Below are 14,209 nucleotides of genomic sequence, written 5' to 3'. Positions count from 1 at the left end.
GTATAGTCATTTAACAGAACGGCACAAGAATCAAAAATATGTATGACGACTTCATGATGTGGGGAAGTGCCTATGATATAATGCTGAACAGAAAGTACAGGTTACAAAAATATAAACTCAACTTTGTAAAAGCAACAGCAACAAGAAAGACATTAAAATATACACAGAGAGGGATTTCTCAACCTCAGGCTGCTGCTATTTCATTGTTGTGGAAGCTGTCCTGTGTGTTACAGGATGTTTAGCCATATCCCTGGCCTCTCCCCACTAGATGTCAGTAGCATCCCGTCCCTCCAATTGTGCCAACTTAAAATGTATCAAAACATTGCCAGATGTCCCTGCGGGAAGGGGTTGCCTAACTGCTTTTCCCTTCCCCCAACCTTGAGAATCTCTGGCCTATAGAAATGACTGAATGAAAATATACCAGAACAATGTTTTTCAAGTTCGGGAAGCCATGGAGCTCTGGAATATGTTCGTCAAAGCCACAGAAGCCCGTGTGCCATTGCAAAGTCCAGCAAGCATTGGCATCTTAGTGACTTTCTGCGCCAGTCCAATCAGACACATTTGCAAACTCAGGCTGTGGAATAACTTGGAAGTATTTGGCTATGAGGTGGCCATTCAAATGATCTCAAATGTGCTTAGATTAATTCTTTTAGATTGTCAGGTGAATGAACACATAATTTTACAATTTTGGGCCAGGCCCAGTGGCTCACGCCTGTGATCCCAGTACTTTGGGAAGCCAAGGCGGGTGGATCACCTAAGGTTAGGAGTTCGAGACCAGCCTGGCCAACATGGCGAAACCCCGTCTCTGCTAAAAATACAAAAATTAGCCGGGCATGGTGGTGCGTGCCTGTAGTCCCAGCTACTTGGGAGGCTGAGGTGGGAGAATTGCTTGAACCTGGGAGGTGGCAGTTGCAGTGAGCCAAGATTGTGCCATTTCGCTCCAGCCTGGGTGACAGAGTGAGACTACTCTCAAAAAATATAAATAAATAAAATAAAATAAGATAAAATATTGATGCAGAATTCTCAAATGTTCTAGAGTGTGTTTGCCCACCTCATTTTAAGAAACACTGCCCTAAATGGTTGCTGCTATTTATGCCTACATGATATAGTTATGGACCTTTTACATTTTAATTCTTCATAGTTTTCCTTCTTTGTACTTTTGACTATACTGAGTATATGATACTTTTACAATATGAAAAAAAAATAGCAATATGACCAATATTTTGAAGAAGCTGGCTGCTTGTCCCTTTTAAGGGTTTTGTTACGGTTTATCTCAATTACAAGAATAAGAGTGGCTATCTTTACCAATATATGCTATGCATTTACTCATGTTTTGTTAATGTGCTCGTTCAATGGTTTATTCACACAGCAGATATCTTTAGGGCAGGTGCTACACCAACACTGTGTTAGGTGCGTAGATAAATCAAGGAAAAAAACAAAACAAAACAGACAGTGTTTCTAATCTGGCTTTTCTGCAATTTCCCAGGTTTAGGTAGAAATTGAACTCTTTTTTTTTCTATTTAAACTTGATATTCTTCTAAAAATTCCACCTATCAAAAGCATTAGTAGTTTTAGTAATGATATATTGGGGAATTTACTTTGTTACCCTCAAGACAGGAAGCATTTTATGTGTATTATCTATTCAACAGAATAGTTTGAGATAAGTAATATTACAATCTCCATTTCAGCAGAGAAGAGAAATGAGGTTTCAAGGAAGTAAGGAAATGAGGACTGAGAGAGGCTTTAAGGAACTTGTCTCAAGTGACAGAGCCAGTAAGGGCCTGGTTTGCAAACATGGGTGACCTATAGCCTGTTCTTAACTATGGCAAAGAGGAAAGATCATACTAAGTGTAGAATAATAGTAATACCCAGAAAAGCACAAAATATTTATCTTCTAATTAATGGTGAGAATTTATGATTGTGGCAAAATTCATTCAAGAAACATTCTTTTCTTCAGTAGAAAAACATCTATCGTGGCATAAATAAAAATTGTGGCTATTATTTTACAGTTTTAAAATATTATTGAAAATAAATAGAAATAATCTAATCTAACCAGAGTAGGATGGCTTAATACATTACAGTACATTCTTATGATAGATTATTGTATTGGCATTAAAAATCAGGATCGTTATGTGAGGCCAGGAGTTTGAGACCAGCCTGGCTAACATGGCGAAATCCCATCTCTACCGAAAATACAAAAATTAGCTGGGCATGATGGTGCATTATCTGTAATCCCAGGTACTCGGGAGGCTGAGGCACAAGAATCGCTTGAGCCCGGGAGGCAGAGGTTGCAGTCAGCTGAGATTGCGCCATTGTGCTCCAGCCTGAGTGACAGCGAACACTGTCTCAAAAAAAAAAAAAAAAAAAAAAAAAAAAATCAGGATCCTGAAGAGCTTTTAGTATAATAGAAAAAGGCTCACAAAATATTGTTGTAAGAAAAATATAAAATTATTTAAAAATTTAATAAAATATGCTGTATATTTTAAATCATGTTTATATATTTATTATATAGTATTCTGATTATATTTTTGTAAACATAAAACAAATTGTTTATTCACCTATATACACATATATGTACATATATACACATATACACACACACACCACAAAAAGTTATATAAAAGTTTTAATAGAGATTACCTCTGGATAGTAGGATTTTTTATTTATTTATTTATTCTTTGAGATGGAGTCTCGCTCTGTCACCCAGGCTGGAGTGCAGTGGCACGATCTCTGCTCACTGCAAGCTCTGCCTCCCGGATTCACGCCATTCTCCTGTCTCAGCTTCCCGAGTAGCTGGGACTACAGGCACCCGCCACCACGTCCGGCTAATTTTTTTTTTTTTTTTTTTTTTTTGTATTTTTAGTAGAGATGGGGTTTCACCATGTTAGCCAGGATGGTCTCAATCTCCTGACCTCGTGATCCACCCACCTCAGCCTCTCAAAGTGCTCGGATTACAGGCGTGAGCCACCGCACCTGGCCCTGGATAGTAGGATTAAGAATCATTTTCGTTTATTAAATTTATTTTTAACAATAAGTGTGTGTTAAATTTTTATAAGAAAAACAGTAAATATCCTTTTATATTCTATGATGTACTTGCCACAACTTGTATTTTAAATCCATGACACATAGGATTGGAAGCATTATACCACAATACATGGGTGAAAACCTTCAAAACATAAATTAATATAAAATTTTTATTATCTTCCTTTTTTTTTTTAAGGGTGAGGTTGGTCAGCAAGGTTCTCCTGGACCCACCCTGTTGGTAGAGCCACCTGACTTTTGTCTCTATAAAGGAGAAAAGGTAATTCCCAAATCCATATGTCACCTTGGAAAGTAGCAGTAGAAAATATTTTTTGAACATGGATCTGTGGCAGCAAAGTACAGAGGTCTTTCTATGCATCACTGCACTAGTCTCAAACCTACTTTAATAGGTTGGTACTACTATTGGCCCCATCATGCAGCATTGAAAATGAGGCTTGGAAGGTTCCCAGTGTTCTCAAGTTTACCCAGCTGCTGAGTGGCAGACCTAACTCAGGCTGCTAAATTATGACGTGTGCTTGTTAATGTTTTGATGTGTGGATTGAAAACACCACCAGAAGCCCAGTTGTCCTTTAGATGTTACAGAAGAGTTTGATGTCTTGATAATTGAGAAGATAACAAATGCATAGAACTGGGCCGTAATAGACTCTTGGAAAATATTAATTCCTCTGTCAGCTACCAGTGCTGATACTACTGGTGCCACATGCAGATTCTGTTGTTGCTTTTCAGTTGCTGGGTTAAATTTCTTTACTTTGCTCAAAATGAGCCACTTTTTCAATGGCTGCATTCCCAAATTATATCTGCTGCCTGGCTCCATGGTGGTCCACCGTGGTGTCCCATATACCTCTCACATAGAGAACTGGCTCAAATAGTGTCTGGTTTATAAGTGTGCTAATTAGAACAGGTGAAGAGTAATGTCTTAAGGTTTTTTTTTTAAAGGTGAAACAGGTTGTAAAAAGAGATGATTTCTGAAGGAGATGGGATTCAGTATGTTAAATAATAAGAATAGACCAAATTATATTCGTTGTAATTTTTAGGGTATAAAAGGAATTCCCGGAATGATTGGACTGCCAGGACCACCAGGACGCAAGGTAGTTTATTTAAGTATCTTTTCTTTTTTTCATTTGTGTGATGTACTATCTTAACTTAAAATGTTATTTCTCATGGTCTTTATCATTGCTTTAAGTGCTAATATGTATTACCAGAATTTTTCACTATCTTATCATAATCCTATAGAGCCTCTATTCTAAAGTAGTTGTTTTCTTTAAGCTGCTGACAATAATTTTTGTTTCTCATTTTGTTTTTGCTTTCCCCATTGCTGAAATATTGTTGCTTGAACCCCTCTAAATGTTGTCATCTCTTAAAGGGAGAATCCGGTATTGGGGCAAAAGGAGAAAAAGGTATTCCCGGATTTCCAGGGCCTCGGGTAAGCATCATTTGCTATTAACATCAGTGAATTTGGAGATATTTCTCTTTCATGTTTTTATAAAAGCAGGTCAGTAGTCCCACAAGCTCAAAAGTGAAGAATAGCTCATGTAAGAACAAAACGTTTTGAACAAGAATTATGGAATATCTAAATATCCCAGAGCATCCTTCCATTGACATCATCTAGATAAAACAGGCAAGCAAAAGATAGAAGGATTTGGGAAAAGTAACAGGATTGTGGCATCTCTTGTCTGGCACCTCAGTGCCAGTATGAAAGTAGCTTGGAATAGTTAATTTAAGTCTATTTGAGGAAACTTGGTGATCTAGGGGCAGTAGCTAGAAAAAAAGTACAATATTAAGCTCCAAACATCACCACGTGTCACTAATAGAAAGTCCATTTGTAGAGTCACCATGGAGGCCAAACCACATCTGGCATGGGCTTTGAGTTTATTTGGTTCTAGATTTAGTCCTGAATGGGGCAATATTGGTTTCCATGGTCATTTTTATTGCTAATGATGCACAGAGCAACTATTAATTTCCAGGCAAATTATATTGCAGAGATTTTAAAGATATTTGGCCCAGTGCAAGCACTAAGTTAAGTAAATTAAAATTGGAAAAGCAACGACAACAAAAATACTTCTTAATTAAAACACTGGCAATGACATGGATTTTTGGAATAAGACTAAAGATCACTTCAAGTAGCAAATGCTATAAAGAAATGGAATCTATTTTATATTTATTTCCTTTTATTCAGCTAGCTTTGCAAACAAGACCAAATATCCATGGAACAATTTGATAAGGTGAAAAATGATGCACTGAGCTGGTTAATGCATTCTGATTTAATTCTGTTTATCCTGATTTTTGTGAATTTATTAGGGGGATCCTGGTTCCTATGGATCTCCAGGTTTTCCAGGATTAAAGGTAAAGGTACCTCATTATGGAGATAATAAATACATTTTCATTAGTAAATGCAATTTAGTATAATTCAGAAGTTGTACTGTTGCGTGCAAACACAGTAATTAGGAAGGCAGAAACATTCATTTTATGGATTGAAGGATTTAGCTGTGGGTGCAAAAATTGAAGCACAAGATTGTCTGATGCAGCTGACGAACAGTGTTAAGACTTTGCATGGTCTCAGTGGGCAATGCGTTGCTTAAATTAAATGAGAATGAGATAATTTGTCACCCAGTCACTTTTTTTTTTTTTTTAAGGCATGTTTGTGCTTGTTTGTAGGGAGAACTAGGACTGGTTGGAGATCCTGGGCTATTTGGATTAATTGGCCCAAAGGTAAAAAGTGAGCCTATTTTAATATATCCTGATAAAAGTTTATATCCTTAATATTATCTAATTTATTTTTAAAAGTATTGCCAGGAATCATTCAAGAATGTAATTTTTAGAAGAGATACAGTTAATTTTTTATTCAATTGTTACATTAGTCTGTTTTTCATGTTGCTGATAAAGACATATCCAAGACTGGACAATTTACAAAAGAAAGAGGTTTAATGGGCTTACAGTTCCACGTGGCTGGGGAGGCCTCACAATCTTGGAAGAAGGCAAGAAGGAGCAAGTCACGTCTTACATGGATGGCAGCAGGCAAAGAGAGAGCTTGTACAGGGAAACTCCTATTTTTTAAAACCATTATCTTGTGAGACTCATTCGCTATCACAAGAATAGCGCAGGAAAGGCTGGGTGTGGTGGCTCAAGCCTGTAATCCCAGCACTTTGGGAGGCCAAGGCAGGCAGATCATGAGGTCAGGAGATCAAGACCATCCTGGCTAACACGGTGAAACCCCGTCTCTACTAAAATACAAAAACAAAATTAGCCAGGCATGGTGGCAGGCGCCTATAGTCCCAGCTACTTGGGAGGCTGAGGCAGGAGAATGGCGTGAACCTGGGAGGCGGAGCTTGCAGTGAGCAGAGATCGTGCCACTGCACTCCAGCCTGGGTGACAGAGCGAGATTCCATCTCAAAAAAAAAAAAAAAAAGAATAGCTCAGGAAAGACCCACCCCCACAATTCAATTACCTCCCACTGGGTTCCTTCCACAACAGGTGGGAATTGTAGGAGTTACCATTCAAGATGAGATTTAGCTGGGGGCACAGCCAAACCATATCAGTTGTCCCTCGTTGTCTGTGGGAGATTAGTTTCAGAACCCCTAGGCTACCAAAATCCTCAGATGCTCAAGTCCCTGATGTAAAATGATGTAGTATTTGCATAATACTTACACGCCCAATCTTGTATTTTAAATCATCTCTGGATTACGTATAATCTCTAATACAATGTAAATGCTATGTAAACAGTTGTCATATTCTATTGTTTTATTATTTTTATCGTTGGATTTTTATTATTTAAAAAATATTTTGTATAAGAGTGCTGACTGTATATTACTTTAATGCATGCTGTGCGTTGTTATGCATGATTATCATATTATCATATCCATGTCATATTAAGCATTATTATGTTCTACATTTGAGAAGTGATCCTTTTGAAGATGAATAATCATGAGAATTTAAAAAAATGCATGGGCTTATTGAGATTAGAAACAGAGGGCCTCTTAGAGAGTTTTCTGCTTTTAACACCACTGCATTTTTTCTTTCCTTTTTAACTTCTGTGATCTGACATCTGGCACTTGCTCAGCATGTGCAAGGGAATTGTGTTCCCTTAAAGCCATGGTGGCATTAAAGGGACATGATTTAGGGGGACACTATTTGCTGCTAAAATAAAATGTAGATTCAGACCTTGTTAGGTGAATAAACTATTTGTCATCGATGCCAAGTTAGACGTTAATGCTCATAGTATATCTAAGAAACTTGGTGACATCAGAGGTATCCAATTTATAGGCATAGAATAATTTCATTGGAGTTAAATTTCTTTTCTTTTGTGGAAGCTTTGTGACTTGCTATTTACTTCCACTACTTGTAGGTAAGAGATTATATGCATCTTTGCTGCTCCTAAAACTCCATGGATGCTTCATTTCTCTATTCAGCCCATAATCTCTGCTTCTTATATGAATGGGCACATGGTCATTCTAATATTGGTTTAATGCCAGGCAACATGAGTAAAATTAATATTCCTTTAAAAAGTGAATGAATGAATGATTTCAGGGGGATCCTGGAAATCGAGGGCACCCAGGACCACCAGGTGTTTTGGTGACTCCACCTCTTCCACTCAAAGGTTTGTATTCCTATTCAGTTCCTCCATAAATTATGCAGAAATAGGAGTTGAGTGGCCAGGACAGAAGAGTCTGGCCCAGTATTTCCATAGCTTGCACACTAGGCAGGCTGAATGCGTGAACTGTAGCATGAGTGTATAATTATACATGTGCCTGAGGTTTTTTTCAGTACATATACTGTATGCTGGGATTTTTATTGTCATCTTTCAGAAAGTCTTTTTTTAATCGCTAAAAATTGTATGAAACTATTTTACTGGCTGGGTTCAGTGGCTCACGCCTGTAACCCTAGTACTTTGGAAGTCCGAGGCAGGCAGATCACTTGAGGTCAGGAGTTCGAGACCGGCCTGGCCAACATGGTGAAACCCCGTCTCTACTAATAATACAAAAATTAGCTGGGTGTGGTGGCACATGCTTGTAATTCCAGCTACTTGGGAGGCTGAGGCAAGAGAATCACTTGAACCTGGGAGGTGGAGGTTGCAGTGAGCTGAGATCATGCATTCCAGTCCAGGCAACAGAGGGAGACTCCATCTGAAAAACAAAAACAAAAACAAAACTATTTGACTAACACCTATCAAGATGCTGCCACCGAAAGGAGTAGCCTAAATCAATGACAAAGAGCCCCATTCAAAGTTCACGTGTCTGAGGAAGAGGCACAGCCAAGGGGGTTCACATTTAAGATATTTAGTTTTAAATGTAATGAGAAGCTGCAAAAAAGTCTCCTAATTATACTTTACTGAGTCTCACAGTAATTGTTGTCTGAATTTTAAAATGCACATATCATTTGTTTATTCTCATGTGCCATTATCTTTGGCAGGCCCACCAGGGGACCCAGGGTTCCCTGGCCGCTATGGAGAAACAGGGGATGTTGGACCACCTGGTCCCCCAGGTCTCTTGGGCAGACCAGGGGAAGCCTGTGCAGGTACGGATGCCCTGATGCCCTGGCTTTTACAGGTCAGATTTCCTGCATCATCATCAGCACCAGTAGCTTTCAACCGTAGCTGATATTGGAATCACCTTAGGATTGTGTAAAATAATACTGATGCCTGTGCACACCCCAGACCAAGAATGTTGGACTCTTGGGAGATGGGCCTGGGGATCTGATACTATAGAAGCGCTCCTGTATTTGTAACATATAGCCAAGGTTAAGAACCACTGAACTCAAACCAATTAATCACTTACTTGGGAGGAATACAGGTTTCTCAGTTGCACCCCAGAACATTCAATCAGTATCACAGGGGTGTTGTAAGGAATATGTGTGTATAACAACAGGCCTCCCACAAAGTTATCGCATGCAGATAAGGCTTGGAAACCGCTGCTAGGATTAGTGTTTCCCCATGTTTTCCCACCCTTCTGGAAGGCTCTCCCTGTTGACATCTACTTGTAAAATTTAGTACATTCACCTAATCCCGCGCTTACATCTCCTGCATGAAAGGTGGAAGTAAAAATTATGATTAAAAAAACTTTCATTCGTAATTACTTTGAAATAGTCTTCTTCCCTCGCCTCAAAAACAAAAATAAGAAAATGATGGGCTACACTGGCATTTGGTAAAAAGCCTGGGAAACAGTCCTGTTGTCATAAGGACTTTGAACTCCTTCAGGTGCTGCGCTGGTTAATATTCCTAGTAAGATTAGGAATTGAGGTTTAGAGGGTATTTGCAGTCTGTGAACCCAGGAGAACTGATTAAACCTGTGAGGAGAAAAGTCTTGAGTAAATGTAGTTTTACCCAGCCTGTGTCTCTTGTTATATTTACCGAGAAGAGGTGAGAAGTTTTCTGAGATGTTCGACTGCTAACTACAAAACTCTTGTTTAATCTTCCATGCATCTAGCTTTCAGTTTGCAGGATTCAATAACCACAAAGGTGGAAAAGCCTTGTCTAGTTCACTTAACCTTCAGATAGCACAGCCTTAGCCTAACTGACCCAGGAGTATATAAATAATGTAGAGTATTCCATTGGTCAGAAAGCACTGGACTCTGGTCTTTGAATTCTCCAATCAGGCTTGTTTGCAATAGAATAGTGTCTACAGTGATTAAAGTGAAGATCTAATAGTAAGTAACAAGTGTCTCTAGTGGATTCAAACCCAGGAAACCTCTTAATTCACAAGGTTTTAAAAAATAAATTAACCCAATAGCTTTCAAATCTAGACTATGACCCATAGTAAGAAATGCATTTGATTTTACATTACATTTATATGCAAAACATATACATTTACATTACACAAACATGTATGTATCCATATGTACAGGTGTTTCAGACAAAAATATACAAAAGTATACATTTTTGGTATGTGACACACTCTTCTATCCCATTCATTTCTTTTATAATAAAACAAATTTAATGCTGTCACAACTTACTCTATTGACTTCATGCTCTACAGTTGGGTGGACAGTACTGCAATATGCCACACACTGTAGCCCATTCTCCCTGTTGGCAGGTGGTTAAGCATTCTTCCTGGCAATGGGACAAGGCAGCAGGCAGCACCCAGGTTCCTCCAATGACTGATTGTATTGAGTCCACATCAGGTCTTAGAAATGGCTTGAAGACAAGATGGCAGCCAAATCCACAGGAGCTCATTTTCATTTTGTTCTAAGCACAGGAGTGTATCTAGTCCTATTATATACTTGTATATATAATTTGTAGATAATTATAGATATTATTGTTAATATCTATAGTATTTACTATATATACAATGTATACAATATCTTATAGATAATTTGGTAATTATCTACAGTATTTACCATGAGATAAGCACAGTTTCAGAGTCAGACACTTGTAATCAAATCCTACCTTAGCATTTAGTGAAAGCCATATAGTATAATGTGGTACAGTGAAATACTTAATGCATTTGCACTATGAGCTAGAAAAGTTCCAATTTCTCCTACTTGCAAGCTGTGTGATCTTGGACATTTATTAAACCTCTCTGTACATCAGTTTTCTTATCTGTAAAACAAGGTCTTGGGGTTGAAAGAAATAATACGTATACAGCCTTTAGACTGCAGTCTAGTGTATAGTAAAGATTCAATATATTAGCTATTATTACCACAGATATTTGGCCTAAACTTTCTGTGCCTTATCTATAAGGTATAAACTTTGCAGGATTGTTCGAGGAGTGAATATGTTTGTAAGTCTACTGAAGCCCAGCACATATGGACACAATAATGACAGCCATTAATTTAATAAACATGCTACATTACTGATTACTGACAGGGTTTCAGTTATCTCTTGCTGAAAAAATTTCCTAAAACCTAGTGGTTTGAAACAATAGCAATCAGTACAGTACCTCTCACTCTTTCTGCAGTTTAAGAGTTCAGGAAGGGCTGGGCCTGCCTGGACACCTCTCTGATTTCTCTTGTGTAGCCTCAGGAGCCTCCCTGGGTGGGCTCTGTACTAAGGCTTCCTTACAATATGGTAGCTTCTTATCATTGCTTATATGGTAGCTCAGAACTCCAGTCTCAAGTGTTTTGGCTCACAAGGCAGAAGCTGAATCATCTTTTCTAATGGCCTCATTCAGAGGGAGGGAACACACCCACCTTTTGATAGAGACATGTCAAAGTTCAACCAGAGGGTGTGGGACAGAGCTCCCGTGATGGCCATCTGTGAAAAATGCAGTCTTCCACAGAGAGGATCTGGAGCCAGACACGCTTAGGAAAAAAGCTGTGAGAGGTGGTCACTCTCACAGAGGCTTCCAGCTATCTTTTTTTTTTCTTTTTGAGATGGAGCTTCGCTCTTGTTGCCTAGGCTAGAGTACAAGAGTGCAATGACACGATCTTGGCTCACTGCAACCTCCGCCTCTCAGGTTCAAGCGATTCTCCTGCCTCAGCCTCCCGAATAGCTAGGATTACAGGCACCTGCCACCATGCCCAGGTAATTTTTGTATTTTTAGTAGAGATGGGGTTTCACCATTTTGGCCAGGCTAGTCTCAAACTCCTGACCTCAGGTGATCTGCCTGCCTCGGCCTCCCAAAGTACTGGGATTACAGGCGTGAGCCACCGGGCCTGGCCAGCTTTCAGCTATCTTTAAGCCAAAGACAGCAGCAAGGGGAGTAGGATGTCAAGGGGAAGCAGGATTTCCTGCTGTTGCATTATTCGTTTTGACCTCATCTGAACACACTGAACATTCACTGAGCATGTGCTCTTGCTGGATATTACACTAAGCTTCTTACATGGATTATTTTATTTAATCCTCATAACAAGCCTCTGGAGATATATACAGAATACTCAATAAGTTAAATAACCTGCTTAAGGTCTCCTGGCTAGAGAGGGAAAGGCTAAGTTCAAATCTGGCACCTCCATCCTTCCCCATCAACCTGGACTGCTGTGATAAGTACAATATTTTATGTTCTACATAGATGATTATGTGAGTCTATATTTTTACCCACTAAGTATGCTAATATGTTTATTTGGATTATTTTTACCAAGTTATCAAGGTAGAAAGATTGAAAAAGTAATCATTTTAATTAAATCAAATATGTTTCTTCCCCAATAACTCTAAAGAATGGGGAAAAGGTAAGAAAATCTGATTGTCTAAACCCATTTCTTTCCACTGTGTGCTTATTTCAAAGGAGGCAAGACATTTTAATGGCTGGGATATTGTCTTTATTTTTGAGCTATGTTTTTTTCTTTTAATGCAGTTTATTCAAATTATTATAACTCCTGCTTTATGGCTAGTAATCTGTTCTGTGGAAAAGCAAACTTCATACATCACTTTTTTTTTTTCTACTTCTGAAAGCTGTCATCTAGAGCATTAGCAAATAGCTTTATGGAGATATCACTGACATATAAAAATTGTTTATATTTAAGATACACAGCTTGGTGTTCTGATATATGTATACATTGTACAATGATCACCACATTCCAGCTAATTAACCTATTTGTCACGTCTACATAGTTATCATTTGTGGGAGGTGGTGAGAAGATTTATTTTAGATCTAACCTCTTAGCAAAATTCAAATATAAGATACAGTATTGTTAACTATCATTTTCATGCTGTACATTAGATCTCTGGAACTTATTTATCTTGCATGACTAAGACTTCGTACCCTTTGACCAACATCACTCCATTCCTCTCTTCCCCCAGCCCCTGGGAACCACCATCCTACTCTCTGCTTTTATGAGTTTGACTATTTTAGATTCCACATATAAGTGAGACCATGCAGTATTTCTTTCTGTGTCTGGCTTATTTCACTTAGCATAATGGCCTTCAGCTCCATCTCTTTCCCTTTAAAAAATTCGACAACCTAAGCAAGTGTGTACTGATCTTGATTTCTTCTACAGAGACATTTACTCTGAGAGTATATGTAATTTTCATTCTTGATTTATCTTGCAGGCATGATAGGACCCCCTGGGCCACAAGGATTTCCTGGTCTTCCTGGGCTTCCAGGAGAAGCTGGTATTCCTGGGAGACCTGATTCTGCTCCAGGAAAACCAGGGAAGCCAGGATCACCTGGCTTGCCTGGAGAACCAGGCCTGCAGGGCCTCCCAGGATCAAGTGGTAAAGTACTCCTTATTCGTATTCATTAACATTTATGCTGCTTTTGATATTAGCAGTGTCACTAAGAAAGCATAGTTTTTAAAATATTTTAAAAGTTATATGATGTTTCATGAGCTAAGTTGGTAGTCTTTTACAAACAAATAAACTGAAGTTGGACTTTCACATCAATTAAAGTATGTGCAATCATTTGGTTAGGAGTTTCAGTGTAAATGATAGAACTTTGTAAAATAATAGCAGTTTTTTTTAAATGTAGTTTTAATTTTCATCAGAGTTATATATGGGCTTGGTTTGTGACTGCCCGGTGGGTTTATTTTGCCCACTGCCCAGGGAGAGCTGATTTGTCGAGAGAGGGGAATTGCAATAGAGAAAGCATTTAACATACATAGAGCTGGCTAAATGGAAGACTGGAGTTTTATTATTACTAAAATAATAAATGAAATATAAATAAAAATAAAAAAGACTCTCTGAAAATTTGGAGGCTAGGGTTTTTTAAAGATAGTTTGGCAGGCAGGGGGCTGTGGATGAAATCATGGGGATGTGGAAAATGGTCCTCATGTGTTAAATCCACTTCTGGGTGGGGGCCACGGGACCCTTGAGTCATGAGTCTTGGGTCTAGGTGGAGCCATCCAGTCATCAGAAATGCAAAAGTCTGAAAAGACATCTCAAAAGGCCAATCTTAGGTTTTATAATAGTGATATCATTTATAGGAGTAATTGGGGAGATTGCAAATCTTGTGACCTCTGGAATAATAATGCTGCTAATTATTTAAGTATACCTACATCTTAGCAGAATACAGGCCCTTCTTGTTTTGTTTTGTTTTGTTTACCTGGTGGTCTTTTATTAGCATTATGAAGGCAGTTTAGTTTTGGGAAGGGCTATTATTATTTAAACTATAACTAAATTATTTCAAAGTTAGCTTGGCCCACGCTCAGAAATGGCCAAGGGCAATTTAGAGGCTGAAGACAAGGTGAAGTTATTTAGGTCATATCTCTTTCACTGTCACCATTTTTTCACTGTGAGAATTTTTGCAAGGGCAGTTTCAGGTTTAAGAGTCAAACTGTTCTACAAGGTGTGGTATGGATAACT

The 14,209-nt window shown here is 38.5% G+C and overlaps 1 protein-coding gene across 2 annotated transcripts in view; it reads left to right on the top strand.

Annotated features, from left to right (window-relative positions):
- The window catches only part of COL4A4 (collagen type IV alpha 4 chain), a 155,593-nt gene that overhangs the window by 57,475 nt on the left and 83,909 nt on the right, over positions 1 to 14,209 (top strand). For both annotated transcript variants that reach the window (XM_054549909.2, XM_063713074.1), the window contains exons 13-20: positions 3,221 to 3,301; positions 4,077 to 4,130; positions 4,406 to 4,465; positions 5,341 to 5,385; positions 5,698 to 5,751; positions 7,567 to 7,636; positions 8,449 to 8,553; positions 12,959 to 13,123. In XM_054549909.2, coding sequence (XP_054405884.1) covers positions 3,221 to 3,301; positions 4,077 to 4,130; positions 4,406 to 4,465; positions 5,341 to 5,385; positions 5,698 to 5,751; positions 7,567 to 7,636; positions 8,449 to 8,553; positions 12,959 to 13,123 — 634 coding nt within the window. The remainder of the gene's footprint in view (positions 1 to 3,220; positions 3,302 to 4,076; positions 4,131 to 4,405; positions 4,466 to 5,340; positions 5,386 to 5,697; positions 5,752 to 7,566; positions 7,637 to 8,448; positions 8,554 to 12,958; positions 13,124 to 14,209) is intronic.

This window comes from Pongo abelii, chromosome 11 (assembly GCF_028885655.2).
Source record: "Pongo abelii isolate AG06213 chromosome 11, NHGRI_mPonAbe1-v2.0_pri, whole genome shotgun sequence".
NCBI lineage: Eukaryota > Metazoa > Chordata > Mammalia > Primates > Hominidae > Pongo > Pongo abelii.
Note: the sequence above shows the minus strand (reverse complement) of the source record. Positions and strands in the feature narration are given on the sequence as shown.